Source organism: Phocoena phocoena, chromosome 7 (genome assembly GCF_963924675.1).
Source record: "Phocoena phocoena chromosome 7, mPhoPho1.1, whole genome shotgun sequence".
In the NCBI taxonomy this organism is placed as follows: Eukaryota; Metazoa; Chordata; class Mammalia; order Artiodactyla; family Phocoenidae; genus Phocoena; species Phocoena phocoena.
Genome location: NC_089225.1, coordinates 86,695,270 through 86,709,415, shown reverse-complemented (window position 1 = coordinate 86,709,415; position 14,146 = coordinate 86,695,270). Strand labels below are relative to the sequence as shown.

The 14,146-nt window shown below is 45.3% G+C and overlaps 1 protein-coding gene across 1 annotated transcript; it reads left to right on the top strand.

Moving 5' to 3' along the window:
- The first annotated feature begins 332 nt into the window (after nucleotides 1–332).
- On the top strand, nucleotides 333–12,291 carry METTL21A (methyltransferase 21A, HSPA lysine). Its single transcript, XM_065880832.1, has 4 exons — nucleotides 333–390; nucleotides 1,058–1,237; nucleotides 2,806–2,917; nucleotides 11,668–12,291. Exons 2-4 carry the CDS (start codon nucleotides 1,091–1,093, stop codon nucleotides 12,063–12,065), a joined length of 657 nt encoding a protein of 218 aa, XP_065736904.1. The 5' UTR covers nucleotides 333–390; nucleotides 1,058–1,090; the 3' UTR covers nucleotides 12,066–12,291.
- The last annotated feature ends 1,855 nt before the right edge of the window (nucleotides 12,292–14,146 follow it).

The window sequence follows — 14,146 nt, the reverse complement described above, 5'->3', positions numbered from 1 at the left end:
GGAGCACCGCCTCCGCCCCGCCGCGGCATCCCCGCTCCGGGCCCCTGCCCCACACCCACCACTCCGTGCCGCCGGCGCTCGGGGAACGCTTGGCCTGGGAAGGCGGGGGACCGGAAACGCGTGACCCCGGCGCGGGCCGCACGCACGCCCACACGCACGCCGCTCTACCGGCTCTCTGGCCCTTTAAGGCGGATTTTTCCGCCGTCGACCTGGGGGCGGGGAAAGCGTCGCGCGCACCAGGCGGGGGCCGCCTCCCGAGCCGTGAGTGGAGGCGACGCGTTGCCGCGGACCCTAGGTTGTGGCGGGCCAGCGCCGCTGGAGGGGGGCTCTTCTCCAAGCTCCCGCCCCTACCTCACCTGTTCCCGCAGCTGCGGGGCCCGCGGGAAGGACGTGCGTACCTGTCGGCCCTTCAGTGGGGCAGGCGGGGGGTCAGGTTGGGCGACTCTGGGGAGGCCTCCGAGCCGCGGATGCCCGAGTCCACGCGGACCCGGGGTCTCGCTACCCGCGAGCGACTCGGAATCCACGAGTGTCTTTCACTTTCAGTCTCCAGGAAATGGAACTGCGTCGACCGTGTATTTCCAGCCGGTGTCGTAAAGCAGGATAATCATACCGTTAACCCCCAGTTTAAGTTTAGGTTCGAGTCCGTGGTGGTCGCAATTCAACGCACCGATTTAGAGGGAGTGAGGGAAGAACAAAACACGAAAAAATGCCCTGCAGACCGCAGCGGGTTGCAGCCGCAGTCCACGCGGGCCCGGGCAGTTTAGGAAGCGGTACTTTCTCTGCGGCACCGGGCTGTCACCTCCGCCTCGCTCACTCTTACCACGCTGCAAATTCCCTGAGTGGTTACAGCTGAGTGCATAGCCATCCCGCACCTTTGGCATGAATTCCCAGCGAAATCTCACTTCCCAGGAGAGCCAGGCAAAAGGAATTAGACAAAGGCTTCCCGCAACCCCGTTTGTTTTGAACTTGTAAAACGGCCTTAAGAAGCGTTTGGAGCTACTAGAGAGAGAATGCATTTTCTGGCTAGAACCTCACTCAGGATTCTTTTGCCTCACAGCTTTGAGCGAGCAGAGAGCTGGGCGCGGGCGAGATGGCCCTGGTGCCCTATGAAGAGACCGCGGAAAAGGGGCTGCAGAGATTTCACAAGCCTCTTGCCACCTTCTCCTTGGCAAACCACACGATACAGATCCGGCAGGACTGGAAGCAACTGGGAGTCGCAGCGGTGGTTTGGGACGCGGTAAGTAAGCCCCGGGGGCCTCTTAGCATCAGCCATTGATTATAAGACTGGTCTCTATTTTTAAAAAGTAACAGCTTTATTGGGTTGTAATTCATATACCGTACATTTCACCTATTTAAAGTGTGTGTGTGTGTGTGTTTTTTAAGTAAGTTCAGAGTGGTGCAACTATCTATCACTACTCAATTTTAAAACATTGCGTCACTCCACCCCTTCCAAAAAAAAAGTCCTACCCATTAGAATCACTTCCCTGCTCCCTCCCCACCAAATAGATTGCATTTTAAGGGTGAATGAAGAAAACTGAAAGAAATTAAATGACTTACCAGTAATTTACCTAGCACGGAAGAGGGAGGACTGGGGCTCCTAGCTGCTTTGGACAATTATTCAGTTAGTTTTTAAGTTTAACATTGCACAAAGAATATTGTAAACTGACAAAGCCAAGAATGAAGATCATGTGTTTTCTTTAAGTTTTCCATAGTTGTAATGATCAAAAATTATACTATAATTGCTGCTTTACTTTTTTCTCTCCCAGCACTGTTTTTTCAGCTGCTTGTGCCAGAGACTTGCCCTAAGCATCTAGCCACACCTGGGATTCGGTGGGAGCTCAGTGAATGTTGGCTAAATGATTGGTGTAGATACAATTTTACAATCTTAATATTGTATCAGGGGTGTTAGAGAAACACTTAAGAATAGAAGTCTTGATATATCGTAACCCAGTAATACCACTTCTAGGAATCTAGTCCAGGGTAACTACAAGAAAAGTTTTCTCAGAAAGAGTAATAAAGATACAGAACAGGAATGGGCGAATCTCCTACATTCTCACCAAGAAGAGGAATTGCTAAGTATGCTAATAGTATGTGGCCATGAAGAACAAATTATATTTTAAAATTACGTTATATGCTAATAGTATGTGGCCATGAAAAACAAATTATATTTTAAAATCACGTTAACAGTATACAGTGATTTATAGAGTTATATGCAAATGCTAACTCACACATCAAGTCCAAACCTTTGGCTAAAACTTCCCTTTTGATGCCCAGCTCCTCTGGGGTGACGAGCGTTAGGGACGCAGGAGAGTAGGAGAGAGGGAGGAAACTCCAGGAGCCTTGGTGCTGCTCTGCTTTTTCCCTTTGGTTGTGGCCTTGCTGACTTGAACTTGGTTTAGGAACTAGACATTCCTTTAAGCAGAATCACAGAGACTGTTCATGTCAGCTCTACCAGAGTGATTTTATAAACCTTGAGTGTAAAAATGCTGTGACACAGTAAGAAATTAGCCTTCCCAGATTCAGCAGGATCCTATCCTGGGTGGTCAGTGTCACTGACCACTGCTGTCCCCCGTAAGGGCCTCTGGTGGGGCCTGGGGCAGCTGTGCTGGGGAGCTCAGTGTCTGTGCCTGCTCCAGGTGACCTCCCAGCAGCAGCTGAGTTCCTGTGTGAGCTGTTACACTGGGAATTGAACCTTGCGGTGGGAGGGGGGTATGTGATGTCTTCTTGGAGTATGTAGCCTGCTTGAAACCCTTCAGGCCCTAAAGTGCTTGTTGACCTAAATTGTCATGCTGTGTTTTGACTCAGGCTATCATTCTGGCCACATATCTGGAGATGGGAGCTGTGGAGCTCAGGGGCTGCTCTGCCGTGGAGCTGGGTGCTGGCACGGGGCTGGTGGGCATGGTGGCTGCCCTGCTGGGTGAGTGTGACTCATGGCTTACTCCTGTGTGAGTGGAACTCATGGAGGGGCACCTTTTCCTGACTCAGAGCTCATTGTTAGTTTCCCTCTTACCGTATTACTTTTTTCCCCCCTGTACTTATTATGAGTCACAGGCCAACTGCAGTGCTCTCAACTCCAGGAAGGCTAATTCCTTCTCCCTCTCTCATCCTATTATTTATCCTTCTTACGGGAGATTGCTTTGCCCACTTCACTTCTGTGATGCCCATAATATGATCTTAAGGCAACTGAGTTCAAAGAGAATTATCTTATTTGTGTACATAGCTTTTTACTGTTTAGGTGCTGTCTCTGTACTCTTGGATTTAACCCTAGGAGGTCGGGAGAGCAGATAGTCTCTTACTTCATTGCTGAGGAAGCTTTGCTGGTTTTTTTCTTTTAGGGAGGGCTGGCCCCCCCTGCAGTTTGTACTGACATCTATTAAACAGTGTGCAGTTCTGAAATGATACCAAGGTTTGTCGTGTTTTGCTTGGCATACAGACATTAGTTTAGGCCTAGAGTATTTTTAAGCTTCATTTCTATTTTATAATTCATTGATGACTCTTTTCTACAACTTCCTGCTCATACATTTCAAGCTGTGCCTTGATTGGATAGACCAGCCTCTGAGATACAATGTATAATATTCCCCACTTCAGTGTTGTCACCTGGAGCTCTTGTTAAAATGCAGTTTCTGCTTCTGTAGGTCTGGGGTGGGGCCTGAGAGCCTGCATTTCTAACAAGCTCCCAGGTGATGATGATGATGCCGTAACTGCTGGTCCTCAGACCACACTTGGGTGGTCAGGATCTAGAGTTCCATCAAGTGTGTACAGGTACTTGAGCATCCACTAAAGGCCCGCTTTTGTCCTGTCCTTTTTCTGGTAACATATCTTTTTCAGTATTCCTTTCTCTGTTTAGATTGTGCCTCCCGGGATTTGATGGGGAGCATGGGCAGGAGCGATGGGTGGACGTGTGAACATAGAGACTGATGCAGGTCCATCTGTCTGACACCACAGCACTTTCAGCCACTGAGGAGGCCCTAGCCGATACACCACCTTTTGATCTCCTCAGGTTGACCTTATATTGTCCCCGTGTATGTTAGGTATATTTTTAATTTTAATTTTTCTAGTGAAGCTGGGATTCCGGGAGATTAAGCCACTTTCTGAAGTCCTGGTCAGTGGTGACCCGAGACTCAAACCAGGCTTGTCAGACACAGAGGCCCAGGTTCTTTTCTTTCCATGGCACTAAGTCCCGTCTCTGTGACGTTTGAGAGGACTTAGCTGGAAGGGGAAATGAGGTTTCTTCTGTCTCCCCCTGAGAACAGGGCCTCCTCACTGCTGTCGAGACAGCAGAGCGTGGTGACCTGCAAAGGGTTAGAGGCCCACTTGGCTCTGACCTTTTTTTGTTTCAATTTAATTTTATCAAAGCATAGTTGATTCACAGTACCGTGCCCACTTCTGCTGCATAGCAAGGCGGCCCCGCTGTGCATACACGCATTTTCCGTTCCGGTCCATCACAGGATGCTGAAGACAGTTAGTTCCCTGTGCTACACAGCAGGGCTCTGCTGTCCATCCATTCCACATACAATAGTCTGGCATCTGCCAATCCCAAACTCCCAGTACTTTCTTCCCCACCACCACGCCCTCAAATCCCCCAACCACAAGTCCACTCTCCACAGGCTCTGACCACCTTTAATTCTTACTAGCTATGTCACCTTGGGCAAGTTGCCGAATCTCTCAACTTCAGTTTCCCAATAAACTGGGGATAATAGCCATAGTGACTGACCAACAAGGATCAAATGAGAGCATGCATAGAAATCTGTTAGCTCGCCGACTGGCACCAAGTAAATGCTCAACAAGTGTTCTCTACCTTTTCATTTCTGATCTATAAATCTGGATCTGTGGGCTTGGGAAAGCCAGCATAAGGTTCTTCAAAGACCATCACAGAGCGAAGGACTAGTTAATTGTTGCCACAAAAGATGGGGACTTTGGGAAGAGCGAGAACAGCAGAATGGCAGATGGTGTTCTTGTGGTTGCCCCAAAGCAGAATTAATTGCTCCCTTATTTCCCTTCCCCACAGTGCTTGGTGTTCTCCGCCCCAGCTCTGTCACATTTCACTTTAGGCAGTTGTTTCATGTGTCTGTCTCACCTGGCAGGCTGAGGCTCCTGAGGAATGGGGCCATGTCTCATTCTGTGTGTCCTTGGCCCTAGTACAGCAGCTGGCACACAGTAGATACCCAAATCGTTCTGGAATAAGAGATGAACTAGAAAATCATGAAAATTACTGTTTCTGTTATAAAAATGATAAAACTCTATTACAAAAATAGCCCTAGAAGCAGTCTAAAAAAAAGGAAAAACCCACCAAAGATTCTGCTTATTCATGACTTTGCAACATAATTACCATTAGCATTTTGGTATATTTCCTCCTATTGCTTTTCTCCATCCGTATTTTAATCATAGTTATAATCGTGATTCCATACGTGTGCCTATCTGTGTGCGTATATATTTTCACACATATATGATGTTTCATTTAACATGTCATGCACATTTCTCTGTGCTATGGCATGCTTTTCATGCTCATTATTTGTGGCTACAAAGTATTAGGCTGGGGCTTCTCTGGTGGCGCAGTGGTTGGGAGTCCGCCTGCCGATGCAGGGGACGCGGGTTCGTGCCCCGGTCCGGGAAGATCCCACATGCCGCGGAGCGGCTGGGCCCGTGAGCCATGGCCGCTGAGCCTGCGCATCCGGAGCCTGTGCTCCGCAACGGGAGAGGCCACAGCAGTGAGAGGCCCGCGTACCACAAAAAAAAAAAAAAAAAAAAAGTATTAGGCTGGAGAAATTTTGATGCTGAAACCTAAGAGTAAGAAAAAGTTAATCTCTTTAAAATGGAAACAGAACTAGAATAGGTAGTGCTTTGGAAATGTCAGAAAGAGGGTGATTGTTCCCCTTTTTAAGCTATTTTCATTTTTTGTAACCTTACTCATTGATTCCCGACTCTGGGGAACACCCACGGCGTGCCTGTCATGGTTTTAGGGCAGCAGGTCACTGCTCTCAGGAAGCATCCATTCTAACTCTAACTGGAGCGAGAGGGGGGAAAAGACAAATTACATTAAAAAGCCTCCCCCTCAAATGGTCAGTGATATGCAGACTGTTAATCTAGGGTGATGAGATTTTCTTGTTAAAAGAAAAAACAGCTGCTAATTCCTGGGCCGTTCCTGTGTTCTGGGTGTTGTGTCTTTATGGCCTTCATCCTCACCACAACCCGGCATAGTAGGTCTACTTGGAGCTCTTTTCAAAGTGGCGAAATGGAGGCTTAATAGATGTCAAGTAACTTGCCCAAGGTCACAAGCTAATGGATTGTGGAGTTAGAATCTGAATCCAACTCTGACTCTCAAATCCTGGTTCTTCGTTTAAAAACCTCTTCAGCCTTTATACTACTTGAAAACTATTCTTAGGGAAAAAGAAATCACATCTTTAAGACAGGGTTCTGTAAGTTGGGTTGGGGTCAGGAATCTGGATTTTAAAAGCTTCCCAGGCGATTTGATGCCCAGCCAAGTCTAAGGACCGCTGTCTTAAACATACTGCTCAGCAAGAAATTGTCTTTTAGGGGCTTCCCTGGCGGCGCAGTGGTTGAGAGTCCACCTGGGGACACGGGTTCGTGCCCTGGTAATTCCAGTGCAAGTCTCCACTGAACTTTCAACTTGTACGTTTAAATGAAAGCTGTTGATGTCTCTACGTGGCTATTTGTCAGCACGTGTTTAAACTTGAACTCTAATTCCCTTTCCAAACTTGTCCTTTCTCTTTTGTTCTGAGTTAGCATCACTATCCAAGTAGTCACTCAGGCCAGCTCCTTGACCTGCCCTGCCCGCTGCCCACCCGGCCCTTGAGCCCTGCTGGGTCTTTTAACTATTTCTTGATTCCATTTCTCCCTTTCCATTCCCACTGTCTGGCTGGAGTGCTCATCAGCTGTCTCCTGCAAGATTCTATCCACATTCCCACCTGACCTTTCTACCTCTGTCTTATCAAACCCACTTTTCCCAATAGCTGTCAGTGTGGCCCATGTAAAACGCAGAAGTGATGGGGTGACCCTGTGCCTTCCCATTGCCTGCAGGCCAAATCCCAGGCTTCTTAGTGAGGCTCTGTAATCTCACTTTGCTGACTTTCTCAGCACAATTGCACTGAGTGAAGTTCCAGTGACACACACCCTGCCTCTGGCCTGTCCCTTCTGCCTTGAATTCCCCTCTTCACCTCTTTCCTCTGGTTAATGCCACATCTTTCAAATGTAAGCTCAGATTTCCTTTCCTTCCGAAATCTTTCTTCAACCTCTGCTCCTCTCGAAGAATGTTTCCTTTGTGACCACATAATTTCCTAGCACACCCATGTTCCTATATTTTACTCCCTACACTGCTTCATAATTACACTTACGTGTATCTCTCTCATGAGACTCTCCGTTCCTAGAGGGCAAGGACTTTCTTACCCATCTCTGTATCTTTAGCGCACACTCTGTGCTCCAACATTTGAATAAATTAAGGCGTTGCTTACAAAACTAAAAACTAAAAGTAATGACAAATGTTTACATGTTCTTTTCCCATTACCAAGTGAGTGACAGCAGGCTATGTTGTCTTATTGAGTCAGTTTCCACTAGTTTTTCATGAACTAAATATTGTCTCATCTCCCTCCTTACCCAGCATAAATCTCACGGGCAGTCATTTTATTACCATCTTCACGTACCATCAATACCCTGCACTTCCTTGCTTCATCATCTTCACTGGGCTCAAAACAAGGTTACGTGCAGCTCTCCACTTGTTCCAGGCCTGCACCCAGGTAGCTGAATGTGGCTGAAGGAAACAGACTACTTCTGGGTCTCATTTTAAATTCCTGGTCAGGACCCTCTGGGGGGCTCTTCGTGCTGCTGAGGAGTCCAGCTCTGCTCCCTCTCTGCTGACCTCCAGTCCTCCTTTCTCCACTTTCACTCTGAGCTGATGACATTTCTTCTTATTTTACTGAGAAGATTGAAGCAATCAAGAGAACTTCTGTAACGTCCTGGCACTGTCTCTGACCACCCCCTGCGTCTGCATCCACGGTCTGCCTTTGTTCCTGATGCTGTATGCAGGTGGACTGTGTCTCCTCCCCGGGGCCAGCCCTCTCTTGCCTGTTCAAGGGTGTTGTTCTGGTGGTTCTCTTTCCTGCATTATCACTTTTCCCTCTTTCTACCTGATCATTCTAATCAGCATACAAACTTGCTGTTATTCCTCCCATCCAAAAAGTAAAAAATAAAACTTAATAAGTGGCTGATTATAGTTCTGTAGCAGGAAATGTATAAGTTGACCCTGGAATATCTTGTCATACCAGATAGCAAGGAAGCTATCAAGGATGACTGGGTTTGTGTCAAAAGTCCTTTGGCAAAAGATAGACAATTTGAACATCGATAATGAAGATGGCATGGGTTTAAATACATCAGATATGTTTAATGCATAGTTCATGATACAACAACACTAAAGTAAACCCAATCTGTCATCTTTGGAGGATACTTAGAAACTAACCCTTTGAAATCTGGGTTATAAAAGGGGAAAGAGCAAAATTTATCCCGCCTTTCCTATTCACACAATTCCTCTACAAAATGAATAACCAAGTAGTAATTGAAAGAAGCTTACTCAACAAATAAATGCAAAACGAATCTAATAAATTAAGGATCTGGGCATTGAGTATTTGTGGTTGCTCACATCACAAAAATAGAGCCTATCAGATATTACATCCTCTTGATGAAAAATACCACCACCACCTCTGAAATACTCTTGTTCAAAAAATCAGACTCAAGTCAAACAAATTTACAGGAGATACAGAGCACAGAGGAACATGTCAAACTATACAAATGGCATAATCAGCCAAATCTAGATTGTGGGAAACTACAGGACAGATGATTTGTTTCTTCCCTAAATTGCAGGAGAAAAATAAACAAACAAATAAATAAATAAATACAGGAAACTGATAGATTAAAAGAAACTTAACACATCCTGCATACCCTTCACCCAAATAAACAAACAAAAACTCCCAAAACAAAACCACAGGCAAGATGATAATATTCTGTGAGCTGAATATTTGGGTGATAAAAATCGAGTAACTAGGGCTTCCCTTGTGGCGCAGTGGTTGAGAGTCCGCCTACCGATGCAGGGCACATGGGTTCGTGCCCCGGTCCGGGAGGATCCCATATGCCGTGGAGCGGCTGGGCCCATGAGCCATGGCCGCTGAGCCTGCACGTCCGGAGCCTGTGCTCCACAACGGGAGAGGCCCACATACCGCCAAAAAAAAAATCGAGTAACTAGTTGAGGGAGTGATTGCCAGAGTGAGGAGAGTGGTTACTGCTGGGTGGCCTGTGTTTGGGACTTGGCCTGTGGTGGGAGTCTGGGAGCCGTGACAGCAAGGAGGGAGCCTGCAGCTCACCCACCTGCATCACTGTGGCCACCTCCTCACAGGTCTTCTTGCTTCTGGCCTTGCCCCACTGCTAGGAATTCTGTTAAAACCTAAGTCAGGGGCTTCCCTGGTGGCGCAGTGGTTGAGAGTCCGCCTGCCGATGCAGGGGACACGGGTTCGTGCCCCGGTCTGGGAAGATCCCACATGCTGTGGAGCGGCTGGGCCCGTGAGCCATGGCTGCTGAGCCTGCGCGTCTGGACCCTGTGCTCCGCAACGGGAGAGGCCTCCACAGTGAGAGGCCCGTGTAAAAAAAAAAAGCAAAAAAAAACCCTAAGTCAGATCACTAGTACTTCTGCTCAGCACTCTCCAGTGGCTTCCCATCTCACTCAGAAAAAGCCAGAGCCTTTTTGGAACTTAACCTGTGAACCCCAGCTGCCCTGCCTCCCTCCGGTTACTTCTTTAACCTGTTACTTCTCTCATTTGTCTCCTCCTGCTTTATCCCTCCTTCCAGCCCCTCTGGCCTCCTCCTTGCCTGCCCCTATAGGCCTTTGCACTTGCTCTTCTACTTGCTAGGAATGTTCTTCCCCCTGATATGTATTCGGTTATTCCCTCACCTAAGTCACCTTCTCAGTGAGGCCTTCCCTTTCTACCCAACTCTCTTACTTCCTGATGTTTTATGTCTCTCTTTCCTGCTTTTTTTTTTCCCTTAGTGTGTATCTCCAACTAACATACTAGATATACTACTTTTAAAAACACCTCTTGCTGCCTATCTCCTTGCTTGAATGTAAGTTCTATGAGGGTAGGGGTTTTTCTCCCATGCTGTTGGTAGGCACTTGGATGTTTGTAGAATTGATGGACATTATGGGGAATGGTCAACCGACATTAAGATCCTACTGAAACTCCTGGAACACCTGGCAGGTTAGAAGTAGCCTCAGAAATCCCTGAGACAGGAGTTAGAGGAGGTCTCCATCTAAGAGCTATTAACAGGAACACTGAGGTGACATGCACAAGACCAGATCACTCCAGTATTCCCAGCAGAGTGCTCTGTAGACTGTCAGGAAATCCAGAGGTAAAGTTCTAAGTTAAACCAGGAAAAGGCTGTCTGTGATTTCTGTTATCAGGAGAGATGAAAAGTATCACTGAATTTTTTCTCATTGGGCAGCACTGTGTCTAGCAACAAACGGTCAAAGTGGTCGGTGCGTGCATTTAACAACTTGCACATTTTCATAGTATCACACTCAGGACCGAGTCAGATGTCAAACTGAATTACTTACTGTCCTAATGTTACATGTCAAGATAAGAAACATTCAGTATAAGCTGCCACTGAAATGGTCTGGGATCCTCTTGGGGGATCACCCATGAAGATTACAGACTGAAGGATGCAGATGAGAAATAATTTTAGGAAAGAGTGAAACATAATTTTTAAGTTTCAGAATTTATGGGGTCAAAACCAAGCAGGATTACATGTACTATAGTGTTACTACAATGTAGATGAGGTATTTCAGGGCTGACCTTATGTGGTTGCTTCTCCTGAAGGATACCTACCAGTTCAGACTTCTCTCAGTCATATTGGTTCAAAGAGTTGGATCTCTTGGTTCATGGTAAACAACCCTCAAGAAACAGATTAATAAAATATTGCCTCATTCATTTTACACATTGCATGTAGAAACTTAGCACATAGAGAACATTACCTCACATTTTAACCTACAGTACTTTAATACAATCTAGTAATTTCTAACTACTATTTTTCAATAATTATATATGAATTGCATGAATACATATAGATGGTCTGCTTCATGACAGCATAAGGAGAGGAAGACTGAGATTTCTTAGTAGCCAGTTAATCTTTTCCTTGATTCTTTTTAAAGCTTTAGCCCCAGAAAGGAACCTTTCCCGGTTTATGGTATCTTGTCATCCTCATAATCGTTGGCTCCCAGATTTTTCATCTTTGGACTCCATTTTACCCTGAGGCCTTCTGACTTGAAGATGGTGACTTAATGAATGAAGTATAATGGTAGATACCTGTGAAGGGTGGGCCACTTCTGTCTGCACAATTCAGAAGCATCAGCTAGCTTATCACCTGTATTTAATAGGCATAACTTCAGCAAACAGCAAGTGTGTCATAGAGACAAACCAAGTTTCACTTTTACCTACAGGCAGTAGAGAAGGAGCATCTGGCCATGGTTCTGACATGTCACAGCTCTCCACGAAGGCATCATACTGTGTCTATGAGGTGGAATATTTAGAGACACTCACCCTGCTGTTTAACTTGATCCCTCTACCTATTAGTTGTACTGATGTGTGCATTACTTTCTGTCCCATGTTCTAGGTGCTCATGTGACTATCACGGATCGAAAAGTAGCATTAGAGTTTCTTAAATCAAACGTTCAAGCCAACTTACCTCCCCATATCCAGCCCAGAGCTGTTGTTAAGGAGCTGACTTGGGGACAGAATTTGGGGAGTTTTTCACCTGGAGAATTTGACCTGATACTTGGAGCTGATATCATATATTTAGAAGAAACATTCACAGATCTTCTTCAAACATTGGAACATCTCTGTAGCAACCACTCTGTGATTCTTTTAGCTTGCCGAATTCGCTATGAACGGGATCACAACTTCTTAGCGATGCTTGAGAGGCAGTTTACTGTGAGGAAGGTTCACTATGATCCTGAAAAAGATGTACATATTTACAAAGCACAGAGGAGAAGCCTGAGGGAGGACTTATAGTTGGCTATAATTTATAAGAATGTTGTCACTGAGTGTGTCAATTAAGGTCTTAGACTGGGAATATAACCATATGTAATGAAATGGCTTACTGTACAAAGAGTCTAACCAAAGGTTCTCAAAAGGCAAAGCAAATGTGCAGTTTTAAAACAAAGCACTTTGTCCCATTGCTGTGACTTTTTAGTTACATTTTACTCACTCTGAAATTCAATTAACATTAAAGGAAAGTGTGCGATTTTGGTTTATGTTGTTTCTGTATCCCATACTGCTCCCTCTCAATAAACAATTTTCACTGATGCTGTGATGAAGGGTTGGTATAAAGGCATCTTCAAAGCAGTGAGCTTGTTTTGGTGAGGCTAGATCCTGCAAATCATTTAAAACACATTGTAAGACATACGTTTAGCCCAGTTTTCTAATTTTCTGAGTATAAAACGAGGTTTGGGCTTCCCTGGTGGCACAGTGGTTGAGAGTCCGCCTGCCGATGCAGGGGACACAGGTTCGTGCCCCGGTCCGGGAAGATCCCACACGCTGCGGAGCGGCTGGGCCCGTGAGCCATGGCTGCTGGGCCTGCGCGTCTGGAGCCTGTGCTCCGCAACAGGAGAGCCCACAACAGTGAGAGGCCCGCGTACCGCAAGAAAAAAAACACAAAAAAACAAGAGGTTTAATGGACATTCCCTGAGCTGTTAATACTCTTGAAATCTTTTGTCTACTGCATTTAGGTCTTAAATACTTTTGCTTGTTTGAGATTAGGATGTGAGTTTTCTAAAGTCTCACATGCTTTCTGGCGTAATTTCGGATTTAGGTATATAAACAAAGGTGTAAGTCAAAATAAAATTTTAGTTACTTTTTGATAGCACCTAAAATCTTGGACCTCTATGTGCTGGGAATAGGTTATCTTCAAATCAAAAGCTATAGTTTCTCCCTTCAGCTTTACCCTTTGTCAAATGTTGTTTTTGTATTTCTTTCCTAGCCTTTCCCTGCCTCCTTATACTGCATAGGATGACAATAAAAAAAAGTTTTAAACCTCATCCCGCCATGGGAGGTTAGCTCCCCAAGTATAAGCTCCATTTGTATTGTACTGGTAATTGCTTATTCAATGTCTGTGCTCCCCAGAAGACTGTGAGCTTCTTGAGGGCCAGAATGCTTCTGCCCCTTTCATTATAGCCTCCCCAGTATCTAGTATATCATAACCAAATATTTGTTGATTGAAAAAGATACATTTAGAGGGTATTGATCTCTGGGTTAATTGATTGCTACATTGTTTTATGATTATCTTTGATAGACTTTGTGAAGTCACACACATACCCTGCCCTTTTTTCACAATGTAAAAGCTTAAACAACAGCTTAAACAGATTGAGATCCAAAGAGTATTATAACCTCAGTATGGTATTTGGTACTAGAGATAGATTTCCTTCGTAAACCCTTAGAAACAAGACCTCCTCCCTCTTAACCTTTTAGTGAATATTTTGGATGTGGAAACACTAAATACTTTGTTTTCTACACATATTTTAAATAGAGGTTTGGCTTTAATAAAGGTGAATTTAAAGTTCTGAGATTGTGATGTACCAGTTCAACCCAATTCTGATAAATGCACACGAAATTGAAATATCCACAGCTTACTGAATCCATAAAATGCCAGTACTGCACCATAGGCATGGAAGGTCTTTTAACAAAAGTAAAATGAAGGCCCTGCAATATCAACAACACCATAATGAAAGACTAATCCCATCTAGGTATGATATTAGAAATGAAGATACTAATTGGAATTCAGCTGCTTTCCTTTAACATCCCTGACTTTGGAGAGGGGTATTAGAATGTCTTGGGGTGTCCATGGAGTGGGCGGGGAGCCTGGATGCTTTACCAAGTGAAGGAAGCAGTGATCGGCTTCTTTTACATTTTCATAAAACAGTAAGACTCAGAAAAGGTTGAAGGTAATTCTTTCCCCTTGGCCTACAAACAGAAGAAGAGGTGAGAAAAATTCAGCAGGAATAGCTTGGTTGTCTTAAGTGAAAATCAAATGATTTTTTCCTAGCTTTGAGTTCAAAATGTGGCCACAGGTCCAGTTCCCTAGGGAAATAGACTCA

Coding starts and splice junctions, on each gene's coding strand:
- METTL21A (XM_065880832.1), top strand. CDS start 1,091: ATGGCCCTGGTGCCCTATGAAGAGACCGCGGAAAAGGGGCTGCAGAGA. Junction 1,238..2,805: donor CAGCGGTGGTTTGGGACGCG/GTAAGTAAGCCC, acceptor GTTTTGACTCAG/GCTATCATTCTGGCCACATA. Junction 2,918..11,667: donor CATGGTGGCTGCCCTGCTGG/GTGAGTGTGACT, acceptor CCCATGTTCTAG/GTGCTCATGTGACTATCACG.